The 23,645-nt window shown below is 41.3% G+C and overlaps 1 protein-coding gene across 2 annotated transcripts in view; it reads right to left on the bottom strand.

Moving 5' to 3' along the window:
- The window catches only part of CDH20 (cadherin 20), a 206,940-nt gene that overhangs the window by 58,652 nt on the left and 124,643 nt on the right, over window positions 1-23,645 (bottom strand). For both annotated transcript variants that reach the window (XM_070420392.1, XM_070420391.1), the window contains 2 exons: window positions 3,279-3,328; window positions 2,927-3,155 (listed from right to left, as the gene is read on the bottom strand). In XM_070420392.1, coding sequence (XP_070276493.1) covers window positions 2,927-3,154 — 228 coding nt within the window. In that variant the 5' untranslated portion in view covers window position 3,155; window positions 3,279-3,328. The remainder of the gene's footprint in view (window positions 1-2,926; window positions 3,156-3,278; window positions 3,329-23,645) is intronic.

The following is a 23,645-nucleotide window of genomic DNA, read 5'->3' as shown; positions in this document are numbered from 1 at the left end:
AGTTGGAGAAATTATAATACCAGATATCAAACTATATTACAAAACCACTGTTCTCAAAACTGCCTGATACTGGCACAAGAACAGACATATAGACCAATGGGACAGAACAGAGAACCCAGAAATCGACCCAAGCCATTATGCTCAATTAATATTTGACAAAGGAGGCAAGAGCATACAATGGAGTCAAATAGTCTCTTCAGTAAATGGTGTTGGGAAAATTGGAAAGATACATGAAAAATAATGAAATTAGACCACCAGCTTACACCATACACAAAAATAAACTCAAAATGAATAAAGGACTTAAACGTATGATGGGAAACCATAAAAATCTTAGAAGAATCCATAGGCAGCAAAATAATCAGACATATGTCTTAGCAATATCTTTACCAATACAGCTCCTAGGATAATGGAAACTAAGGAGAAAAACAAACAAATGGGACTACATCAAAATAAAAAGCTACTGCACAGCAAAAGATACCATCAACAACACAAGAGAGCTTACTGCATGGGAGAATTTTTGCCAGTATTTTATCCGATAAGAGTTTAATCTCCAAAATTTTTAGGGAACTCATACAGTTTAACAAAAGGAAGATAAAGAATCCAATCAAAAAATGGGCAGTGGACCTAAATAGACACTTTTTGAAAGTGGACATACAGTAGGCCAAGAGACATATGAAAACATGCTCAAAGTCACTAATCATCCAAGAGATACAAATCAAAATGATAATGAGGTACCATCTCACACTGGTCAGATGGCTATCATCAACAAATCAACAGATAACAAGTGCTGGCAAGGATGTGAGGAAAAAGGAACCCTCTTGCACTGCTGGTGGGAATGCAGACTGGTGCAGCCACTGTGGAAGACAGTATGGAGTTTTCTCAAAAAATTAAAAATGGAACTCCTATTTGACCCAGTAATCCCACTTCTAGGAATATAACCCAAGAAATCAGAAACACCAATCAGAAAGGATATATGTACCCCTATGTTCCTAGCAGCACAATTTACAATAGCTAAGATTTTGGAAACAGCCTAAGTGCCCATCAGCAGATGAGTGAATTAGAAAATGGTGGTACATCTACACAATGGAATACTACGCTACTTTACAAAAGAAAGAATTCTTTCAATTCGCAATGGCATGGATGGACCTGGAGACCATTATGCTAAGTGAAATAAGCCAGTTGGAGAAAAATAAATATCACGTGATCTCACTCATTTGTGGAATATAAAGAACAACATAAACTGATGAACAAAAATAGATCCAGAGACAGAGAAGCATTGAGTTGACCATCAAACCTCAGAGGGAAGGCAGAGAGGGGTAAGAGATCAACCAAAGGACTTATATGCATTCATATAAGCATAACCAATAGACACAGACAATAGGGGGTGAGGTCATGTACTAGGGGTGGAAGTGGCCGGGGAGAGGCCAATGTGGGAAAAAGGAGACATACTTAATATTTTAAACAATATAGAATTTTTAAAAAAATCACAAGGTGGTGAATCCTCCCAGGGAATGAGTTTGGGTAGCAAAGAGGCCCAGGGCAGAGCTTATAAGACCTCCAGTAATTGGGGTCAGGGAGAGGACCAGCAAAGAGGCTGAGAGGATTGTGAAGGTTGTGAAGCCAAAAAGGATCATGAGTCAAGGAGGAGGAGCTGGCCAGCAATGTCACTCAATAAAATGAAACCATTGGCTTTGGTAGTGGGGAAGTCCTTAGGAGCATGGGAAACAGCTTTAGTGCAGTGGTGGGGTTAGAAGTCAGGTAATTGGTTTAAGAAGTGAGTGGGAGGGCCCAGCCAGTGTTGCTCAGTGGTTGAGTATCAACCCATGAACCTGGTGGTCATGGTTCGATTCCAGGTCAGGGCATATGCCCGGGTTGTGGGCTCAGTCCCCAGTGGGAGGGGAGCATGCAGGAGGGAGCTAATTAATGATTCCTCTCATCATTGATGTTTCTATCTCCCCCTTTCCCTTCCTCTCTGAAATCAATAAAAATATCTATTTTTAAAAAAGTGAGTGGGAGGAAAGCGTTTATATAGACAACTCTTGAAAAGTTGTAGTTCTCTTATTATCCCCATTACATTTGAAGAAACAAAGGTTAATGGGTCTTAGTGAACCTGTCCAGAGTCACTCTGGAAGCCCTTGGCAGAGCAGGTCTGGAACCCACATGTGTCTCTGAAACCCATATTCTTAGCATTTGTGCTAAACAAGTGTTTAAGTTATTATTTAAATGAATTATTTATTTTTTAATTAGTTCCTTGTTTCCCATTTTCTCTAACCTTGGTTGCTTTCATAACACGGTCTCTGATTAACAACCAAATAATGTAAACATAGGAGAAAGCTTGGATTAAAAATAAAATGATAGATATATCAAGGGAATTTGAGTATAAAGTTTGTGAATATATTCATTGATTGTCTCCAGCTATCCTTTAGGATAGAGCACATGCTAAGATTTTCTGAAATGAAGAATGTTGTATTCTCTTCCCTCCCCCTTAAATTTGGGCCTTAGGCTATACCTGTGGAAATGCTTTGAAGAAAAAAGCAAAGCAAAGCAAAAAAGCCCTCTGTTTCCCCCTTTGCATTCCCTAGTTTCTTTCTTCCCTATCCTGTCATTCCCAAGACTGTTGCTTCTTCTTTTGGGACTTGAATGGCTCTTGCAGGGGCCCAGGCTTTCCCTCCAAATCCCACTCACAACCCCCCTCTCCACTCAGTACAGATCCATGAACAAGGAGACAAGGAGGGAAATCTTTTCCTTTCTGACTGGTTATCTGACAAAGTAAAAATTAAATTCAGCTAACTGTCAAGTAACATACCACTCATTAAAATTGTTCCTAGGCTTCAGACACAGGCTAGGTGAGCTTTCATATTCAATTCATACTCAATTTCAGCATTCAATATCCTGATCATTTATCTTTCTCTTTGGCAGTTCTTACCTTCCCAACATACAAAGGGTCAGTTCCAGTGTACTCTTCCAGAACAAAAAACTGGTTCCAAACCCAGCTCCTCTTTGTCCTTGAGTGTAACTGTGGCTTGTCTGACAGGAGCGCTTTTAATTTGCCTGGTGGTGTTGGTGTGCTTGAGAGAACGGTGGTCGTAAGGTCCATCAATCCCCAGAAGTACAAGGACAAGCCAAGTCCAAGCCAGCTCTTTGCATTGCTCATTCTACCAGAAGTCCACGTGGGAATGCCAAGTTTTTAGAAAGTAAAGTACAGGATGGTAAGCCACTGGAACTTGAGTATTTTGCAAGTAAAAAAAAAAAAATAACACAGTTTATTGGATACTTACGCTTCCTAAATGAGATCCCAGTTCAAGTCAATCTGCTTGAAGTTGACTTCCTGTCAAGTTAAGGAAAACACATTGTAATGATGTCAATTCTTTCCTGTGGGATTGTAGCAAGTTTTCAAGAAATGTCACTACTCAGTTTTCTACTCAACAAATTAAGGAGTCATAACATGTTATTGCTTGGGAAATGTTTGACTAATAAATAATACTTTGATAAAAGAACAATTTTTCTTGCTATAATCAATCCCAAACCTTTGGATATGAATTTCAGTGGGAATAAAAGTAATGCATAAATTTCTTCTTATTGGTAGTGTAGCTGGAGGGTTATGCTGTATTATTGATTGGCTTGAATTAATAGTGTGCACTTTGAAATATTTATGATCAGCCAGCCTTCTAAACTCTTAAAAATCCTATCCATTACCAAAATTTATAGCTAATAACTAATATTTTCATTAATCCAACTGCTTTTCTTGGCTCATTAAAAAACTAAAAGCAAAATGTAACTATTTTTTTTTTTTTTTTGCCACCTACAATTATCTTGTGCAGCTCCATGTTACTGATAATATTAGGAATCTTGGATTTCGTTTCTCAGCAGCCATGGATCACTTCTGACTTTAATCATTCTCTTAGCTCATAGTGGAACTCGAGTTTCACACTCTACTGCTTCGTCTCTGATGCACTGATAGGAACTGATAATGTGACCTTTCTAGGATTTGAATGGTCAGCTAGTCATTGCATCATTCACATGAGACTTTAAAATGCTGTTAGTCCCATGTTACTGTGGGCATGCTAAGAGTCTAGCCTTCACTTTTTCCCCCACTGAAAGGATGTGGATGGCAAAAGGATATTGACTTCTACTCTGGGGACATCTTTTCATCAGTTAAACTTCTTTTGTTCTGTGAAGTCAGATTAGCTTGTGACTTCACTCCTCTGCTGTGACCTCATCAATCTTTTCTTGAGCTGGGCTTAATGAGATGGTATAGCATTCATTCAAGCCACTCATGCCAAAAACAACCAAGATGTCACTGTTCATGTGGAGAACTGCAGTTATCGTCTCAGAACAAATGTGTGTATTTGGGGATTTCCAGACCTTTGCAATGAAATAATGCTGCATTTCTCCAGGTGGTTTAAAATGAATGCATTGATGCTAGCTCAGTTACCACCTTCCACCTATCATCGTCAGAACTCATTTTAGCTTTCCTCCCAAATACGAGCTTATTAACACGAACAGAGGAATTAAAAAAGATCTTATAATTATTTCATACAATATGCCATTTCATTTCTGTACAAGAAATCACTTCAGTGAGGACTGAGAAAGAGGGAAAAGCCGAGGAGGACTATAGAGTTTTTGAAACAGAATGGGAGGCTGTGCCTCATAAGTTCTAGCTCTGAAGGTGGATTGATTGTTCAGTAAAAGCAAGCCAAGTGTGCCTTATTTAGGGTGATGTGTTTGTTAATAAAGAACAATGGCATGCCAAAGGGTGAGTTACCAAGTATTAGTGGTCCCCTCTCTTTGGACCAATAGATAGAAACCCAGCTCATGTTTCTCTGATTCCTAAGGGGAAATGTTCTGGAAGAAGGAACCTTAACCCAGGATATGAATTAATGACAAAGATTGGTGAGAAATAGCTAATAGAAGATAGACTAAAGGATATTGCCAAAATAAAAAAGAAATGTTGCCAGAATACTATGATTGGTAACCGTAAAGGGAATATTCCATTTGTTGTGAGATTGAAACTTAAGAGTCAGTCACTTTTAGCTCTTTCGTTCTATCTTCATTACCTCTGACTTGTTTACTTCGATGCATTTTTGTTCCTCATCTGTTAAGCAGGGACAATACTGCTTCTCCCACCTGCCTCAAGGACTACCACAGGGATCTGTTGGGATAATGCAGGTGAAAGCACTCTGAAAATGACTAAGGTGCCCACTGGCATTTGAGCAGTCACATAGGAGAAATGACCTAGGTCATGTATAAAACTGATGAAGCTAAACCTGAAACATATTTCCTGGATATTTTTTTGGACCAAAATTCTGAAAGGGCTTAATGTATATATACATTATTTCATGGACTTCTACGTCCATGGTAAGTTCTACTGTTTAGTGAGTTCTAGACCAGTCTAATTCTGTAATAACCAAACATTGCTTTTCTATATGAGGAAAATTAATGAACTGGCTATTGGAAAACTCTAGAATAGAGAAAATTATTATTTTTGGATGGCATTCAATAATGATAGAACTCAGCTTATATACTCTAATATATTTCCTTTAATGTCTGTGTTTCATAAGTGTACATTTTGCCTAAGAATTATTTTCACTTGTTTATTTTTTTCTGGCTAGTTTTAGCACATTGCTTTGGATTCGAAGTGCACAGGTGCACGTATATGGGTGGGGTGTGCAGATGTCCCCTTTCTTGCTTCCACTGGCTAAATTTATGAACAGAATGAGATTTGAGGAAATTTTGAGGGATTTTAAGTGCTTTTCCTTATATTCTCCTATCTCTTACAAAATGGACATGCATGCTTGCCAATTAAAACTCCCTTCTTTACCTAGAGGTGTCATCTGCAGACATCAAGGGAGAAAACAGCGATCTTTGGAATCTTTGTGTTGAGTGTTTTGTAGGTGGATCAGTCCCCTCAGCTTTCATCTCTCCTGTCCACTTTGGCCTCCTACCCTCCAGTGCAAAGCCCTCATGTTCTTCTCACTGAGCATTGTCAGCTTTGGCCTCCTATACTACAGTGCAAAGCTTTGGAGTGTTCTTCCCTCTCACTGAGCATGTGCAAAAGTGGCCTCTGATTGTTTAGGGCTGGAGCTCTTGGCCATCCTGTGAAAGCTCTGATGGCCTGTGTGCCCGTCTCATGTCTCCTTTTACAAACTTGAACCATCAAAACCCACAGTTTCCCTAAACATTTTCTATGTTAAATAACTTAATAGCTACAGTTGATGCAGAACACTTTATTCCTTCTTTTTCATGGTGGAGTGCAATGAAAAATACTTCCTGCCTAACTTTTTTTAAAAATTATCTTCTTTTTATCATTATTGTTGAGATTATTACGGATGTCTCTCTTTTTTCCCCCCCATAGCTCCCCTCCACCCGGTTCCCACCCCATCCCAGGTCATTGCCACCCTATTGTCTGTGTCCATAGGTACTGCATACATGCATGTAAGATCTTTGTCCAATCTCTTCCTGCACCGCCCCACACCCTCTTCCCTCTGAGAATCGTAGGTCTTTCCATTTCCATGCCCCTGATTCTATTCCATTTACCAGTTTACTCTGTTCATCAGATTTTTTATTCATTTTATTTTTAGATTCACTTGTTGATGGATATGTATTTGTTGTCACTTTGTTGTTCATAATTTTTTATCTTTACCTTTATCTTCTTCTTCCTCTTCTTAAAGAATACCTTTCAGCATTTCATATAATACTGGTGGTGATGAACTCCTTTAGCTTTTTCTTGTCTGTGAAGCTCTTTATCTGACCTTCAATTCTAAATGATAGCTTTGTTGGGTAGAGTAATCTTGGTTGTAGGTCCTTAGTATTCATCACTTTGAATTTTTCTTGCCACTCCCTTCTGGCTTGCATAGTTTCTGTTGAGATATCAGCTGACAGTCCTATGGGCACTCCTTTGTAGGTAACTAACTGTTTTTCTCTTGCTGCTTTTAATATTCTTTCTTTGTCTTTTGCCCTTGGCATTTTAATTATGATGTGTCTTGGTGTGGTTCTCTTTGGATTCCTCTTGTTTGGGGTTCTTTGTGCTTCCTGGACTTGTAAGTCTATTTATTTCACCAGGTAGGGGAAGTTTTCTGTCATTATTTCTTCAAATAGGTTTTCAATATCTTTCTCTCTCTCTTATTCTGGCACCCCCATAATTCGGATGTTGGTCCATTTGAAGTTGTCCCAGAGGCTCCTTACACTATTTTCATATTTTTGGATTCTTTTTTCTTTTTGCTCTTCTGGTTGAGTGTTTTTTGCTTCTTCATATTTCATATCACTTACTTGATTCTCAGGATACTCTAGTCTACTGTTGAATCCCTGTATATTATTCTTTATTTCAGTCAGTGTATGCTTAATTTCTGACTGGTTCTTTTCCTTTTTTTTGGCATTCTCACTAAGATCCTTGAAGGTCTCATTAAGTTCCTTGGAGGTTTCTAGAAGATTCTTGAGTAACCTTATAATGGTGGTTTTGAACTCTATATCCAGTAGTTTGCTTTCTTCCATTTCTTTCATTTGTGACATGTTTTCTTGTCTCCACATTTTGGCTGCTTCCCTGTGTTTGTTTCAATGCATTGGGTAGAGCTGCTAAGTCTCCTTGAGTTGATAGAGTGGCCCTGTGTAGTAGGTGTCCAATATGGCCCAATGGCTCAGCGTCCCCAATCACCTGAGGTAGACACTCTTAGTGCACCCCTTTGTGGGCTGTGAGCACAGTCTTGTTGTAGTTGAGCTTTGATTGCTGTTGGTGTCACTGGAGGAATTGACCTCCAGGCCAATTGGCTATGGGGACTGCTGGGGTCCAATCCCAGCGGGTCCAGGGGTCCCCAAAGGTGTGGACGGAGTCGGCGAAGAAGGAATGACACGAAGACAGCCTTCAGTTGATCAGCAGCCTAGTCAGGACCTATAGCCAGGATCTCCAGCCAAAGTTCTGGTCGGAGCTCTGGTTAGGAACTGATGAGTATCTGATGTTTATTGTCTTGTTACATCCGTATTTATACCAGCCGATTTTAATCCTGTCAATTTCTATTACAAAGGTTAGGGCGTTTCTTATCTCCATTCCAGGGAGTAAAGATTATGTAGCTTAACTACCCGCCTGGCACTTAATTAAGGGGTTTTATCCCCTCCCTAACCTCAGGGAAAGATCCCCACCTGGGGAAACAACCTTTCTCGGAGAGGTGACCTTGGTTAAAACACATGGCGCTAAAGGGAGCAAACATATTAAGAACAGTATGCTATATATGCCAGGTCCATTGAAACATATGCTGTGCAGATGTTTCTTCTCTGCAGCGACTGTGTCAAGCAGCAAGGATGGACCGGCTCCCGGCAGGGGACCAGTTACAACTACAGTGCAGGAGACACCCTTATGGAGCAGGACTTGCTTCAGTGGGGCTTTGGTGCTCACTGAGTCTGCCCCTTGAGTGTGTCACTTATGGATATGAAGAGTTGTAATCTGGTATGATCTCACACAGACCACTGGGTACACTGGCTCTTGGGTCTCCAGGGAGGTACAAAGTCAGCCATTGCCTGAGGCCACCCAGCAAGAGCTACAGAGAGATCTGCAGATTCCTCCTTTTTGTCTTGGGTTTGGAAGTGTCCATGCAAGGCCCAGCTGTGAAGCAAGGTAGGCTCGTGCTGGTGCTGGTGCTGGTGCCAGCCTTGGGCCTTTTATTGATTGGTTTGGGGTTCCCTAACCCAGCTGCAGCTTGTCTGACAGGTTTTAGGCTGAGAAAGGACAGGCCATTCATATGCAAAAGCTTCTGCACACAGCTTGGGTGGGGTTGTAAATTGGGTCGGATAGGGTCTCAGATAATCACCAGGGTGGAGCAAACAGAAATGGCTGTCAGTTAGCCCTGCACCAGGGAGGTCCCAGCATGGGAACAATGACCACTATGAGCACCTCCATCTGGAAGAAAGCTGCCCCCAAGTTCCTGCCCTGATGCCAGACAGTCCAGTTTCTCCCCATATGTGTCTGGGTCCCCCAGAGCCTCGCCTAGCACTGGAGCTCAGAGGAAGTGGGAGTTTGTAAATTCAGTTCGTGGTGCCAGCCTTTTAAAAGGAGCAGCTGGGTCTCCAGCAGCCTGTGTGTCACTCAGCCCCAACTCACACTGGTTTTTATAGTCTGTAGTTCTTATGACCCCTAGGGAATTCTTTCCCCAGCTCTGGAACTCTGGGCTGGGGGGTCTGGTGTGGGGCTGGGACCCCTCGCTCCTCCAGGCAGCCTCCACAGAGGTGAGCTCCTTCCTGGCACACCCATCCTGCACCTCCGCACCTCCTACCAGTCTCTATGTGCTTTCTTCTTTCTCTCTCTAGTTGTAGTACTTCCGCTCAGTCAGAGTTTCTGTGGTTTTGGATGATAGTTGTTCTGTATTTTAGTTGTAATTTTTATGTGGTTGTGGCAGGCAGCAAGTGCAGGCATTTACCTATGCTGCCATCTTGGTTCCTTCCCTGCCTAACTTTTTAGAAAGTAAAATCTGGGTTAGCTATATTATTCTTCTCACACTTAGAGCTGTTTTTATACAAGTGAAGGGGAAATCATTCCTATCAGAAATACCAGTTTGCAATTATATAAATAATATGGTTCTCATATTCATGTTTTTCCCTGCAGGATAAGAATAGCGATTATGTTTGAAGGTGAGCTAATTTCTGCTGTTCTTATAAAAAAGAGGCTAATGTATGTATATTTGTGTATATAGATCTGCTTTAGAGGACCACATATTCCACACGAAGACTACATTAGTGGAAATTGACTTCTGTGTTAAATGAGTCTTTTAAAAGTTTCCCCCCATACTGCCTGAAGAAAGCAAATAGCTTAGTAATGAACACAGTAGGAAGAAATTAAAGTTGTACATAAAGCGTGCTCTTGGTGAATTGTTTATTTTGTTGCTTGAATTCATTGTGATATTTAAAGTTGGGGGAAGGGATGGTTACTGCTTTCTTATTGAAATGCACTGGGCTTTTATGGTATCCCTCTGATTTCTTTCTTCATTATTCCAGTTTTCCTGAGCTTTTCATGGTTAATGGAAGTACTACTCAGTAAACTCAAATGACATCTCCAGAGTAGCAGAAAATCAGTTGCTTCTGCTAGTGACTCCCTATGAAGGGAGTGGGTGTTAATTTACTGATATGGCCTTATGCCTTTTTTACAAGTAAATACAGACAGTGTATCATGGTTTTAGTCAGCTAGACTTCTTAAGCTACCACTTTTACTTATAGTAAGAGCCTCAAAAATGCACTTAAAAAGAAAAGAAACTTGTGAAGATTCTAGATATGCAGGAGACCATGAGGTGCATCATCATTAAATCAGAGCACAACTCAGTGCCACATTACCCTGCTTCTCCATCAAGGTTCTCTCTTGAGAAATACAAACTAACATATTTACTTAGAAGCCAAAGTACTTCAGTATAGAATATAGAACCCACAGAGAACAAAACAGGTGGTATGGGTATGAAGTGGAGTGAAAAATTCATATGGTGATGATATCTTTGAACATGTACAATTCATAGGCAACAAGATTTCCTTATGCAATTCCATAAAGAAAATATTTTCAGTGCTTCTATAAACAAACTTCCAACACCCCTGAATCTGGATGTGTATGTCTGTACTACTGACCAAAGCCTACCACTGAGGGTCTGCTTTGGAAAGAGTGTATATAGTATGGTTTTGTAGGCTGAAAAATGAGACAGTTCTCTGACTTACAATCTGTTTCATTTACTGCAGACTTTCCATGTCATGAATAGATGCTTCATCCTTCTTTTGTGGCCATCAACTCACCAGCTACTCAAAGCTAACTACAACTAACTCTCAACAGAGCCAGAAGAGGTCGTCCAGGTACTTGATTTCCTGCATTTGGGTTATACTCTCACTTCTACACTCTTCCTCCACATCTCATTTGCCTCATGACTCCCCCCCCCCATTCCCAAAGTTAACATTTCTGAAATGGAATATACCTTAAAATCAGTGTTCACATTTAATGTGGTCATATTTTCTTCCCCAACTCCTCAAAGAAGCTGTAAACAAATTGATGGTGTGACTGGATTTGAGCAATTATGTATGGTATTACCTTCTTTTATAATTGAACAGGAAAACAAAGCATACTCAATATCAATGGAAATTTCTTAGATAAGGTGGCCATCACTCTTTCTTATTCTAATTTTGATTACTTGTATTTCCATGAATTCTAAGTTTCTCAAAAACTATGGAAATCCTGAGCCTAAAGGTTCAGCTCTTGCAGTGTTCACTGAAGCTATTCTCAGTCTCTGAACTCTTCCCTTTCTCACCACTCCTTCTTTTGTCTCCTGTTCCTCCCACAACCAAACTAGTTTATGAGAGGGAGTGCTGTTTTGAAATCCAAAAATGGAACTGTGGGGTTGATGTGGTTGAGAGGGATGTATAAGAATGGTTTAGTTGAAGAGTTTGGGAACAGTATCTGGTTTTATATAAGCGTAGACGTATGTGTGGGTGAGAGGAGTAGAACAAAAAAATGGAAAAAAGCTTGAATTATTTAACTAAAAGCTGGCTTTAAAACACCTGATCAGTCCCTTATAAAACCTGCTTTGTGTGTCCCTAGCTCAGGTCACAATTAAAGGAATTTCCACTTTAGAAATCCTTTCTCTTGAGTTCATGGCTAATTCGTCTTTGCTTTTCATTCTCATTATAATCAATTTTTCCCATTGAGGGATCCCCTATCTTTCTTTCCATATCCTCCAAGGATGGGAAATAGGTTCTTACTGATCCTTTCACACACATTTAGTATCTAGGAAATGTTTTAACCCCAAAGGAATCAGGAAGTTTTTGACCTACTTTACCCTTCTTTCTGTTTCACTTTTAATCAAAGCTAATGAAATTGCAGTTCAGTCCATGGGCAATTTCTGTGACTACAGTTAGACAGGAATGATCAATTTTTAATTTTCAGAGTTGTCTCACATGTTCACTAATTTTTAGTCTTACGTGACATTTATATGATATTTATAATTGCATTAAATTTGTACTTGTTCATTTAAAAAAAGCATGTATTTTAAGATTTTTGATAAGAACTTCCAAATAATTACTCAGTGTTTTCTCTTAGAACTTTGCCTTTGTATAGAACTTTAGGAAGGCAGGACATTTCTGTAGCCTTCCCTGGGCCATAAAGATTAATCCATAGGAAGAAGAATTTTGGGTAAATGTTTGCTATCTACATGTACCCTTTCCCTCCCTCAAGGTATTTACAGTTTAGAGGGGGTGATACTATCATTCATACTAGTAGCAGAAATAGAAGTGGCTCAGGCATAGGCATAGGCATAGGCATAGGCATAATACCATTACTTGCAGTGATGATAGTGTTGTAGCAGCAGCGGAGTAGCAGAACTATAGCATGGAGTGTTTATTCTATGCCACATTGTGTTAAGAAATTTACATTTACTTTATCATTTAAATTTTGTAAGAATTTCATGAAAAGGTATTTATTTCCCATTTTACAAAGAAACAAACTAAGAGTAAGTATGCAGCATTGCTCCTCCCAGCTTATTGAGAACTGATTTGCACATTCTTCCCAATTCCTTGAAATCATCAGTGGTGTGAGTATTTACACCACAGCTATGGCAAATGCTACATAACAATGAAGTGGATGAACTGGGATTCTTCTTCAGTGCTTCTGCAGCATGTACTTCACATATGACTGACTGTAACATGGATCTGTTTGTTAATGGCCATAAGACCCCTAGGTCAGGTCCGAAGAGGGAGAAATGATGTCTATTAGGGAGGAAAAGGTTCAAGGTAGCATATAAACTAGACCTTGAAGAACAGAGAGGAATACATTTCAAGTGAAAGAAAATGCAAGTGCAAAGGTGCAGATGTAGGATGCAAAGGGCCTGTCTGGGAGAAAGGGGTCCATTCAGGAGAGTAATGAGAGATGCAGGCCAAAACCATTAGGAGCTTTGAATATTGCTGGACTGAAGTGTTTTAATATATTTAGTTGTGCATAGTGAGCAATTAAAAGCTTTTGAGCATGCAAACATAACTGATTGAATCTCTTTTTAGTTGTGTTGCTGGAGAGGAGAGAGGTGGTGGGAGAATCGGTTGAGAGTCCAGGGAAAACTGTTATGGAGAACTTCAAACAGGGATCCCAGGTTTGGAAAAGATTGGTGAGCTGTCTGAACTCGAGGCAGAGTCTCCAACATTTGCATATAATAGATTTGAAAGTAGGTTGTGTGTGTGTGTGTGTGTGTGTGTGTGTGTGTGTGTGTTGAAACAATGGTTTTAGACTTAGGGATAAAAAATTCTTCTTTGGCTAATTATTAAAAGAGGTGAGACAAGAATTTTCATTCTCTTTTTAGTCCAAAACATCAAAGCATCTTTGGGCATAAAGAATGGGAGCTCCTTCCTCTCTCTTAGAGCTGTTCTCCTTGCTCCTGAGTATACACACTGAGCAGGCTCACTGATGCTGGCTGACCTGGGACCTACTGGGTAAAATTGATCTAGAACTTCACTCAGCTAGAAACTGTTTGACCTCACATATTGTTCCTTTTACTTATTGTTCCTTTAACCACAATCTCACATTGGGGTCATGGGAATTTTATTAACTTTTAAAAAATATTCTGTAAAATTGTTAATATTACAGATAGAAAACTGAAAAGAGACAGAACATTACATGCCCAAGGTCATCACATAACTCTTCTTTGTGCCCTGTCAAGATGTGAGAGCCCATCTTTTTTTTCTTTTTTTTTTTTTTACTCATTTTCATATCCTTCAATTGGAGAAATAGAATTTAGGCACTTCACAGTTATCGGAAAGTGGAAAATCTACTCTAACACTATGCCAGGATGAACTAATAGAGTGACCTGTGTTATGTTAGAATTAGCTTATCCTAGACCAGTGGTTGGCAAATTGCAGCTCGCGAGCCACATGCAGCTCTTTGGCCCCTTGAGTGTGGCTCTTCCACAAAATACCGACTTCTGCGCATTGGCCATAAAGTTTCAATCGCACTGTACGTGTGTGCCCGCACATGGTATTTTGTGGAAAAGCCACACTCAAGGAGCCAAAGAGCTGCATGTGGCTTGCGAGCCTCAGTTTGCTGACCAAGGTCCTAGACTGATATTATGTATCTGCAGATCCCATTACCTTTGTAGGAGGTAATTATAGAGGACATTGTCTATAAGCCCGAGATTCGATATTCTCTTCTTGATACACCATCTCTTGATCTCCCCAACAGAGCATGCCCAGCTGTACACATGTGACAAGAGTGGGATTTTTTATCTATAGAGTACAGCAGTAACCTACTTCCAATCCTATATAATAAAGAGCTAATATGCTAATTAGTTCAAACAGCAGAATGACCATTCGGACGACCTCCAGACAAAGCTGGGGCTGCGAGGAGCTGAGGGCCAGCTGAGACTGCGAAGGCAGAGTCCCTTGCACAAATTTTGTGCATCGGGCCTCTAGTCTAATCTAATAAAAGAGAAACATGCAAATTGACCGCACCTCAGCCATGCCCAAGCCATGCCCACCAGCCATTCAGAGTGACTATATGCAAATTAACCCAACAAAGATGGCGGCCGGCAGCCACGGAGCTGGAGCAAGCAGGAGGTTTGGTTGCCCCAGCGATGGAGGAAGCCAAGCTTCCACCTGCCCTGGCCAGCTATGGCCTCTGCCCAAAGCAACAAAGTTTTAATTATAGAAGATAAATAAATCCCAGATACCTGCTTCCAGCCAGTTTCCACTGGGAGCTTGGGTGGCTGGGGGCTGTGGCCAGCCTGCAAACAGCCATCAGCCCCTCACCCAGGCTGGCCAGACCCTCATGGGGTGAGGGTCCCTGCTGGGGGTCTTGGCCAGCCTGCAAACAGCCATCAGCCCCTCACCCAGGCTGGCCAGACCCTCATGGGGTGAGGGTCCCTGCTGGGGGTCTTGGCCAGCCTGCAAACAGCCATCAGCCCCTCACCCAGGCTGGCCAGACCCTCATGGGGTGAGGGTCCCTGCTGGGGGTCTTGGCCAGCCTGCAAAAAGCCATCAGCCCCTCACCCAGGCTGGCCAGGCACCCCAGCGGGGACCCCCACCCTGAAGGGGCTGTGGTCAGCCTGCAAACAGCCATCAACCCCTCACCCAGGCTGGCCAGGCACCCCTCCCTGCTGGGGGCTTGGCCAGCCTGCAAACAGCCATCAGTCCCTCATCCAGGCTGGCCAGGCACCCCAGTAGGACCCCACTCCCTGAAGGGGGTGTGGCCAGCCTGAAAACGGCCCTCTGCCCCTCATCCAGGCTTGCCAGGCATTCTAGGGGGGACCCCCACACTGAAGGGGGTGTGGTCAGTCTGAAAATGGCCCTCAGCCCCTCACCCAGGCTGGCCAGGCACCCCAGCGGGACCCCCACCCTGATGCGGGACACCCTTCAGGGCAAACCAGCCAGCCCCCACCCATGCACCAGGCCTCTATCCTATATAATAAAAGGGTAATATGCAAATTGACCCTAACAGCAGAACCACTGGGAATCAGTGGTCACTATGACACATACTGACCACCAGGGGGCAGATGCTCAATGCAGGAGATGCCCCCTGGTGGTCAGTGCGCTCCCACAGGGGGAGCTCTGCTCAGCCACAAGCCAGGCTGATGGCTGCCAGTATAGCGGTGGTGGTGGGAGCCTTTCCTGCCTCCTCAGCAGTGCTAAGAATGTCCGACTGCAGCTTAGGCCTGCTCCCTGCTGGCAAGTGGACATCCCCCAAGGGCTCCCAGGCTGCCAGAGGGATGTCTGACTGTCAGCTTAGGCCCAATCCCCTGGGGAGCGGGCCTAAGCCAGCAGGTGGTCATCCCCCAAGGGGTCCCAGACTGCGAGAGGGCACAGGCCGGGCTGAGGGACCCCCCTAAGTGCACAAATTTTTGTGTACCGGGCCTCTAGTTATATATAATAGTAATACAATCATGGGGCAGAGATTGGTTAAATGTCCTCATATTTCTGGATCATTTTTATTCCCTGTTGTTTTTTCAGTAGTGTTCTCTAGCTCAGTAACTGGAGCCACCTTTCAAGCAAAGGTGTGAGGTGGTCTTAATTTGGACCCTGAACAGAGCCCTCCTGCTCCTCCCCTCAAAGTCTAGTTCAATTAGCTTCTGATAGAATCATTGAAGGATCACTTCCAGTTTGATTCCTGATATCTTTCTTTGTTGGGTCTCTTGGTTTGCTTCCTCTAGCCCAGAAATGAATGGCACTTCTAGTCATCAAAGTAGAGATTCAGACATCAGTGTACCCTGACTCCTTCCATCCCCCAACCCCACCCATATCTGGTTACTTAAACCTCAGAGTCTACCAATTACACCTTCTAAGTCTTCCTCAAATCCATCTTTCCTCTTCATTCCTTCTGCCATTACTGTAGTTCCAGTTTTGTAAATGTCCTACATTCACCACTGCAACCGCTTTTAGCTGCTGTCCTGTTCTACCCTGTTCTCCTCTTATCAGCCACTCACCTGCTAAAAGGTCTTTAATGGCTCCTTATTTCATAACTAATAAAATCTAAACTCCTTGACAAGGCACTTAAGGCCCTAAAGTGTCTGTATCCTACTTACCATTCTAGCCTCATCTGTCCCTGTTTCCCTCACGTTTTTTTTTTTGTTTTGTTGGTGTTTTTTTTTTTTTTTTTGACCATCAAAATAAACAACAGATACTATGTTTTAATACCTTCATGCTTTTGCTCAAACTTGAATGCATTTCTCAGGCTCTCCTTTGTTTAGCCATCTCTTTTCCAGGAAGTACTTGTTGGTTACCAGGCCTGACTTCTGTGCCCCCTGCTACCCTGTCCTTTAGGCCAGCATAGCCCCTGTGGTCTGCTTCCCCCACTATCCTGTGAATTCTCTTAGGGCAGTGACTGTCGTCTCTGTATCTTCAGAATTAGCACAGTGTTGGCACCAAGCAGGAATTTAGTAAAGATTGGAATAGAATCAAATTAGTAAAAGTATACAATGATTTAGCAATATAATTTTCTAATTTCCAGAGAATGTGGCACTTGTATACCAGTATTAACAGATAGGAATCTGAAGAACCACCATGTGTGACTAGGATCCTCACTAGAACTTTGTTAGTTTCTGGGGATGAGGATGGAAGTTTGGAGCAGGTACAGAGGAGGTCACAGCACCCTAAGATGAAACCTACAGTGGCCAAGGAAAGGAATCTTTAAGGCTAGTGGGGAAAAAGTCAAGGTGCAGTTTAATTAACATCCAAATTTTTAAAATTCCTCTTCCCTGAAAATGGGCATCTCCTAGGAGTCAGGAGCAGGGAACATGGCCTTAATCAGCAGCAGGAGAGATTTAAACAGGGGCGGATGTTCTGACAGTGAAGTTTATAAACTGGGACAGGTTGCTTATGGAGATTAAGAAGTCTCCTGCCCTGATTTGGGCAGGGGATGAAGCTAGAGCAGGAGACTGACTGCGGGGGAGGAACTTCCCCGCTGACTTCAGTGTAGGTCTGTCAAAGGTGGGCATGGAACCAGAAGGTCTTTCAAAAATCCTGTAAATCAATAACATTTTCAGATGCTGACTTTTACATCATAGTATGCATTTACAGCATTGTGCTCATTTTTGCCTAGGAAAAACGTTGAATTTACAGGCATACAGTGAAAAGACTTAGCAGTCTCACTCTAAAGTGCAGTCAATTGATGATGATGCTTGGTTCTAGCTATTTCTACTTGTACTTGCTACAAAATATCAGTAAAAAAAGGAAAAATTTAAATGATGCACTGATTGATCTCAGGTAACACTTGTGGCAAGATAGGATTGTTAACTTTGCTGTGTGGAAAAATTGTGTACCTCTCTTGCTTTCTTGCTGGCACCCCCACCCCCCTTCCTGGTATTTAAATGTCATATAGCAGTGCCACGAAGACGTTCAAATGTTACTAGTGGAAATGCATTTGCAGTTAAAATTCCTCTGGATTTCTTTCTATGTCAGTAAAGGAATTGGGTTTCTTTGGAATAGAAAATTTATCTTTTGCAAAATTTAATTTATTATTTCTTTCTCTTATAATCCCTTTCATTTTTCTTATACACTAAAGTTGCATTAAAAGAAACCCATATACCAGTAAACTCTGCAACTTTTTGTTCTTGTACTGTAAAGTTATGAAGAGTTTAACAGGAATCAGTCTACATACTTCAATCTATATTAAGGAAAAAGATTTTGCAAATGTTTGTCTTCAAAGCACTAAAAGTAAATGAAGGTTAAAGAAGGAGGCTAAAAAGAAAACCTTATTAATGGGAAATACATTCTGATAAATCAAACTGATTCTGATCTTAACAGTCAATTTAAATAATGGAATTGGTTAATAGCACTAAATTAGAATTAAAGAAAGGGATAAAATCTATTTCCACAAGTTGTTTCAAAACAAGACATTCACTGGCTGATGCCATATTATATCAATCTGATTATACTGCACATAATAAAGCATGCCCTACCATAAAGTCCTGCTGGGAGCTGTGTTTAATCAGATGCCTTTGATGTTATTTGAGCGAAAACTACTTTGGATTCAAAAGAATCAAAGAGAAAAATCTTTAGCTCCTGCAATCAATCTTAATCCACTGTGGATGCTAGTGCTTTTCACACACACCATCCTAATCTACTCCCAAATACAAGCACAAGCTGACTGTTGGGATTTCAGATTTGTCTTTTCAAAAGCCATGAACAGAAATTTGTTTTGTTTAATAACCATGTTCCACACTGACTGTTCATTTCTAAGCTTATCATAAATCAAGGCAAGATAAAGATTTTCTGTTGGCAGGAATTTTAGTGGACACTGGTGACTACAATTAACAGCCACCCAATAATAATTTAAAATTACTATCTTAGCTAGCTTTGTTTGGCCCCCACAGGAACTAAGTCGGCACAACCATTTCCCAAGACAATCTTTTCTATGTCACTGACCAATTTTAAACTAAATTTTGTGAATATATGTCATAGAAATAACAGATGGCATGAAAAGTTTTATAACTTACTTTTCTCCTTCTTCCAGGGAGTGCACTATGTTTGCATCTTCCTGCGCTCATCACTTTAGTTGTGGAGTTCACTTCATGCTGCCTGCTCCCACTGTATGTCAGAACAACCTAAGTGGCCCTGCCTTTGCCAGTTTGAAACTGGTCTTTGAATGACAGTCGGCTCTAAAGGAGGCCGTTGGATGTGGGGGATTTAACTTTGAGGGGGAGAAGTCTGCACTCATCTAAGTCTTTTCTTCATTCTGCCCATGCCATAGGATCAGAAGGGGGGAGGGGGAGGAAGGGGGATAAGACCCAGCCAGCCACCAAATTGCTGACAACCCAAAGCTTCTTGGGAAGGGAATGAGAACAAAAGGCATCACTTATGTTAGGTGATTAGTGGCAAATGATGTATGGGGGTGGGAGGGAGCCTGGTGTATACAAGGAAGGGGGGCTGGCAGTTGCCCTTATCTAGAGGGGAAAAGGACAAAGAATGCTGTCCCTGAACATTTGAGGCCCTAGGGGGATTTCTTAACAGAATCAAACAGCAAGGGACTGTTAGCATCATTGTATAGTAAGAGCTAAACTTCTTTGGACATGTTGTCCTTACAGACAGCTGAAAATATCTAGTGGCAAATACATACCATCTACTTATGTATTTCAGAAACAAAATAAATATGGGAAGGCTAACAAATTGCATGTCTTTTTCACTTACCATTGCTTAGTGTTTCCAGTAAGCATGCTGTATCTCAGCTGAGCTGCCCTTTCACGTTATTGTTAATTAAATAATACTCCCTAATAAATCTGTCATTAATGCAGCCAGGAATGGGTTTGTTGAGTTTGCCTGAGGCTGTTAATGCTCCTACAAATGGGCTCTTAATTGCCATAAGAGGTAATTTCATTGGGGATTGTAGTTCAATTTTCCCAACAATTTTATAGTATATTTTATGTTTTAAACTTCCGTTTGTTTCTATGTCTGGAGTTTGATAAGGCTAGAGAGATTATTCTCTGATGATTCGTCTATTGAATTAGCCATTCTCTGTAATGGAAAAAATGCATGTTGTTATTGAATTTGCAACCCCCCCCCCCCATTTCCATTATGACTAAAGAGAAGCAACTAATAACAGAATTTAAAATCAACTTAATTTTCCCCTATTTATTTCATTACTTATCTTGTGAAATAAGTGACTTTTGCTGGGAGAAACGGTTTCTGGCATGTCTTGGACATGACTCTGACATTACTTCATAGTCAACTGTTTTCTGAGTAGACAGAAGTGTTGGACAGGTAGACCAATTATCATTAGATAGAGTTGAAAGAGAGGAAGATGAGGGCATTCAGCCTCAGAGAGGAACAAGTGCCATGGTCTAGAATTTAAAGTGACCTTTTCTTCAAACATTTCCTTCTGTTCATGAACAGAGAATAAGGACAAATATTAAGAAAAAGTCACCTTTTCTTTCAGTGCTATAATAGCCTTCATATGCCATTTCAAAAAGAAGTATTATTTCAGCCTTTTCTTAAATGACCTCTTTTTCATCGTAATGTAATATTTTTTCACCTTTTGACTAGTACTTTGATTTTTAATAAAGTTACATACTTATTTTAGAGGAATTACACTTTAGAATGCATCTTGGTGGTATTTCATCCTAACAGTTTCATTCGGTTGAATTAATGTGCAGCTCTACCTTAGTGAAGAGTGGGGTTGAGAGAGAGAAAGAGAGAGAGAGAGAGAGAGAGAGAGAGAGAGAGAGAGAGGAGATAGAAGAGAGAAGGAAGACTCATATAATCCTATCTTCTAGCATAACTTTCTTCACTTTCACATTTCAGTGTCATAGTAACCTTTATCTGTAATGAAAGCATAATTTAGCTGAATGCTACTAAAACATATATTCACATTATGTCAGTGATTTACTGTTCTGTGGTCAAAATAGTTTCCTTTCTTCTTCTTTACCAAGTTCAGGTTTTGTTACTGCTGTCAGTTGATAATCTTTCATTCTCCTCTTTTCCTCCTCCCGCCCCAGGTTCTTGTCTCTCTCTTTTTTTCCATTAAGATGTGAATGGGCAGGCATCTCAGCCAATATGTCTGTACATGGCTGAATACACTTGGAGAAAAGCGGGTCTCCTTTTGTCTAGACCCTGGATGGCTGCATGTCATTCTGCACCAGTGGGCAGGACCTCCCTCACAGTAGGAACTTTGCAATAATTGCCAGAACAAATTGAGCTCAGGCTTATCGGTTCCTTTCTTTTTTCAGTTGGAAAATGGAGGGAATGGGAGAACAAGGCCATTTTTGACCAATGACAATATGGCATAGAAATAGATTGGATACAGCTAGTGCCCACTCATGTTTCAGACAAGTCATGGGGTATATTGTGTACAGGCATGATAAGATGTGATTCCACAATCACCAGGCTAACCAAACCTTGTTCTCCCCATACCTCCTGGGCATTGCAGTGTTAATTATTGATGAGCATACACAACAGTCAGCAGAGGTGAGCACAGATGGATGAGACTGGTTGGTGCTTGTTTGTGTGTATGTGTGGTGAAGACCAGCAGAGGCAACACTGAAATTGTTTTCACCAGGGAGCAACGAGAAAAATGGTCTTTGACAAGAAAGCTGAATACTGGGGAAAGAAACTCATTTAAAAATTAATTACATGTTTTAATTACATAATTTTTTTGTATCAGAATCTCTCTGAGTTATTGATATATTTTATATAGGATATCTGCAGTGTATCTAGATCTCTTTCTGTGTTTGGTGTGTGTGTGTGTGTATATGACTACATGTTTTTATTCATTAATTCCACACATATGTAGATAGCTGGAAACTATAATATACATATGTAAATGTAAAAGCAGAGGTAATTTTCATATACACACACACACACGCACACACACACACAGGTTGATTTTAAATCTACAAAATACCACAGGTTACTTCCAGAGATCCTTCCACCTTAATGAGGGCTGTGTTGGGTTCAACGGTTACATGTACAACCAAGGCTGTATACTGTGTTCTCACTACAGGAAAGTTGGGAGCAGGGCCCTCAACAAACTGGGCAGCCAGCCTGGTCTATCACACCACCTGTCCCTGTGAGAGCCAAACCTATATTTTTCTAATAATGCTATTTAAATAAACATTTGTGTGTGTGTGTGTGTGTGTGTGTGTGAATTTTCACTTAATAGGGGTTCAGCTTTGCTCAGTTGCTTCCAACGTGACTGGAGGTAGACAGACAAGGCTCTACAGCCAACTGAATGGCTTTGCATCTGCCCTCTGTTTTGCCTGGAAATAACCAGCCAGACCAACGGTTTTTGCTTTTGTTTGGCTTCTTTTTTTTTTTTTTTTCATCTGAAGCAGAGGCAGACATGAAACAAACATGGCATTTCCTATTGCAAATTGGATTCTGAAATTGGCTTCATCTTTCCAGAAGCAGTTCTATTGCAGTTCCTTTCCAGTTTTGTGAATATAATAAACAGTTTGCATACAAAGCTCCAAATCTGTAGGCAGTTCCACATTAGGTTTTTGCTATTGGGGGCGGGGATGTTTATTTGTTTTCTGCTGGTCATGAAGGGATATGTTGTAGTGGGATGAATGGAAATGGTTTTCGTTGAACAGAGAGGGATGAAGAAAATGGGGGAACAAATTAATAATAAAGAACACATTTGCCAGTGTTTTATTAGCTATTTTAAAAGAGACACAGCAAAATGTGAAGTCATGCGAAATGTGGCTTCTTGAACTTCATTGGCATCACCCACAAGCTATCTATAAAAATAAAAGTGTAATATAATATGCTAATTAGACTGGACAGCCAAATGACCTTCCAGATGAAGCTGCTGCAGCAGGGACCAAGGCAGAGGCACTTAGGGGCAATCAGGCTGGCAGGCGAGCAGTTAGGGATGATCAGGAAGGCAGGCAAGCGGTTAGGAGTGATCAGGCAGACTGGTTAGGGGCAATGAGGCAGGCAGGCAGAGTGGTTAGGGTTGTTGAGGCAGGCAGGCAGAGTGGTTAGGGGCGATCAGGCAGGCAGGCAGAGTGAATAGGGACGATTAGGCAGGCAGGTGAGTGGTTAGGGGCAATGAGGCAGGCAGGTAGAGTGGTTAGGGATGGTCAGGCAGGCAGGCGAGTGGTTAGGAACCAGCAGTCCCAGATTGCGAGAGGGATGTCCGACTGCCGGTTTAGGCCTGATCAGCGGGATTGGGCCTAAACTGGCAGTCATACATCCCCTGAGGGGTCCTGGATTCCAAGAGGGTGCAAGCCAAACTGAGGGGACCTCCCCTGTGCACAAATTTTGTGCACTGGGCCTCTAGTAGTTTACAATAAATGGCCACTGGGGCCCCCATAGGTCACGGCCATGGCCAACTCACTGCAACTGAAGTGATGCTTACTCTAAGGTAAGTCCAGCCTTCCCTGGACACAATGTATAAAATATGGGTTATAGTGCATTAAGCCAGTGGCACTGTAGTGATTGGAAGACTTTTAATGTAGCAACCAGAGAGAAAAAAATGTACTAGAGGAATATAGTCTAGCACAGTGGTTCTCAACCGTCCTAATGCCACAACCCTTTAATACAGTTCCTCATGTTGTGGTGACCCCCAACCATAAAATTATTTTCGTTGCTACTTCATAACTGTAATTTTGTTACTGTTATGAATCATAATGTAAATATCTGATATGCAGGATGTATTTTCATTGCTACAAATTGAACATAATTAAAGCATAATGATTAATCACAAAAACAATATGTAATTATAT

The sequence above is a fragment of the Myotis yumanensis genome, unplaced genomic scaffold (genome assembly GCF_028538775.1).
Source record: "Myotis yumanensis isolate MYYU_CA2020_CCGP unplaced genomic scaffold, mMyoYum1.0.hap1 SCAF_7, whole genome shotgun sequence".
Classification (NCBI taxonomy): Eukaryota; Metazoa; Chordata; class Mammalia; order Chiroptera; family Vespertilionidae; genus Myotis; species Myotis yumanensis.
The sequence above is the reverse complement of the archived record's forward strand: the minus strand, read 5'-3'. Positions and strand labels throughout refer to the sequence as shown.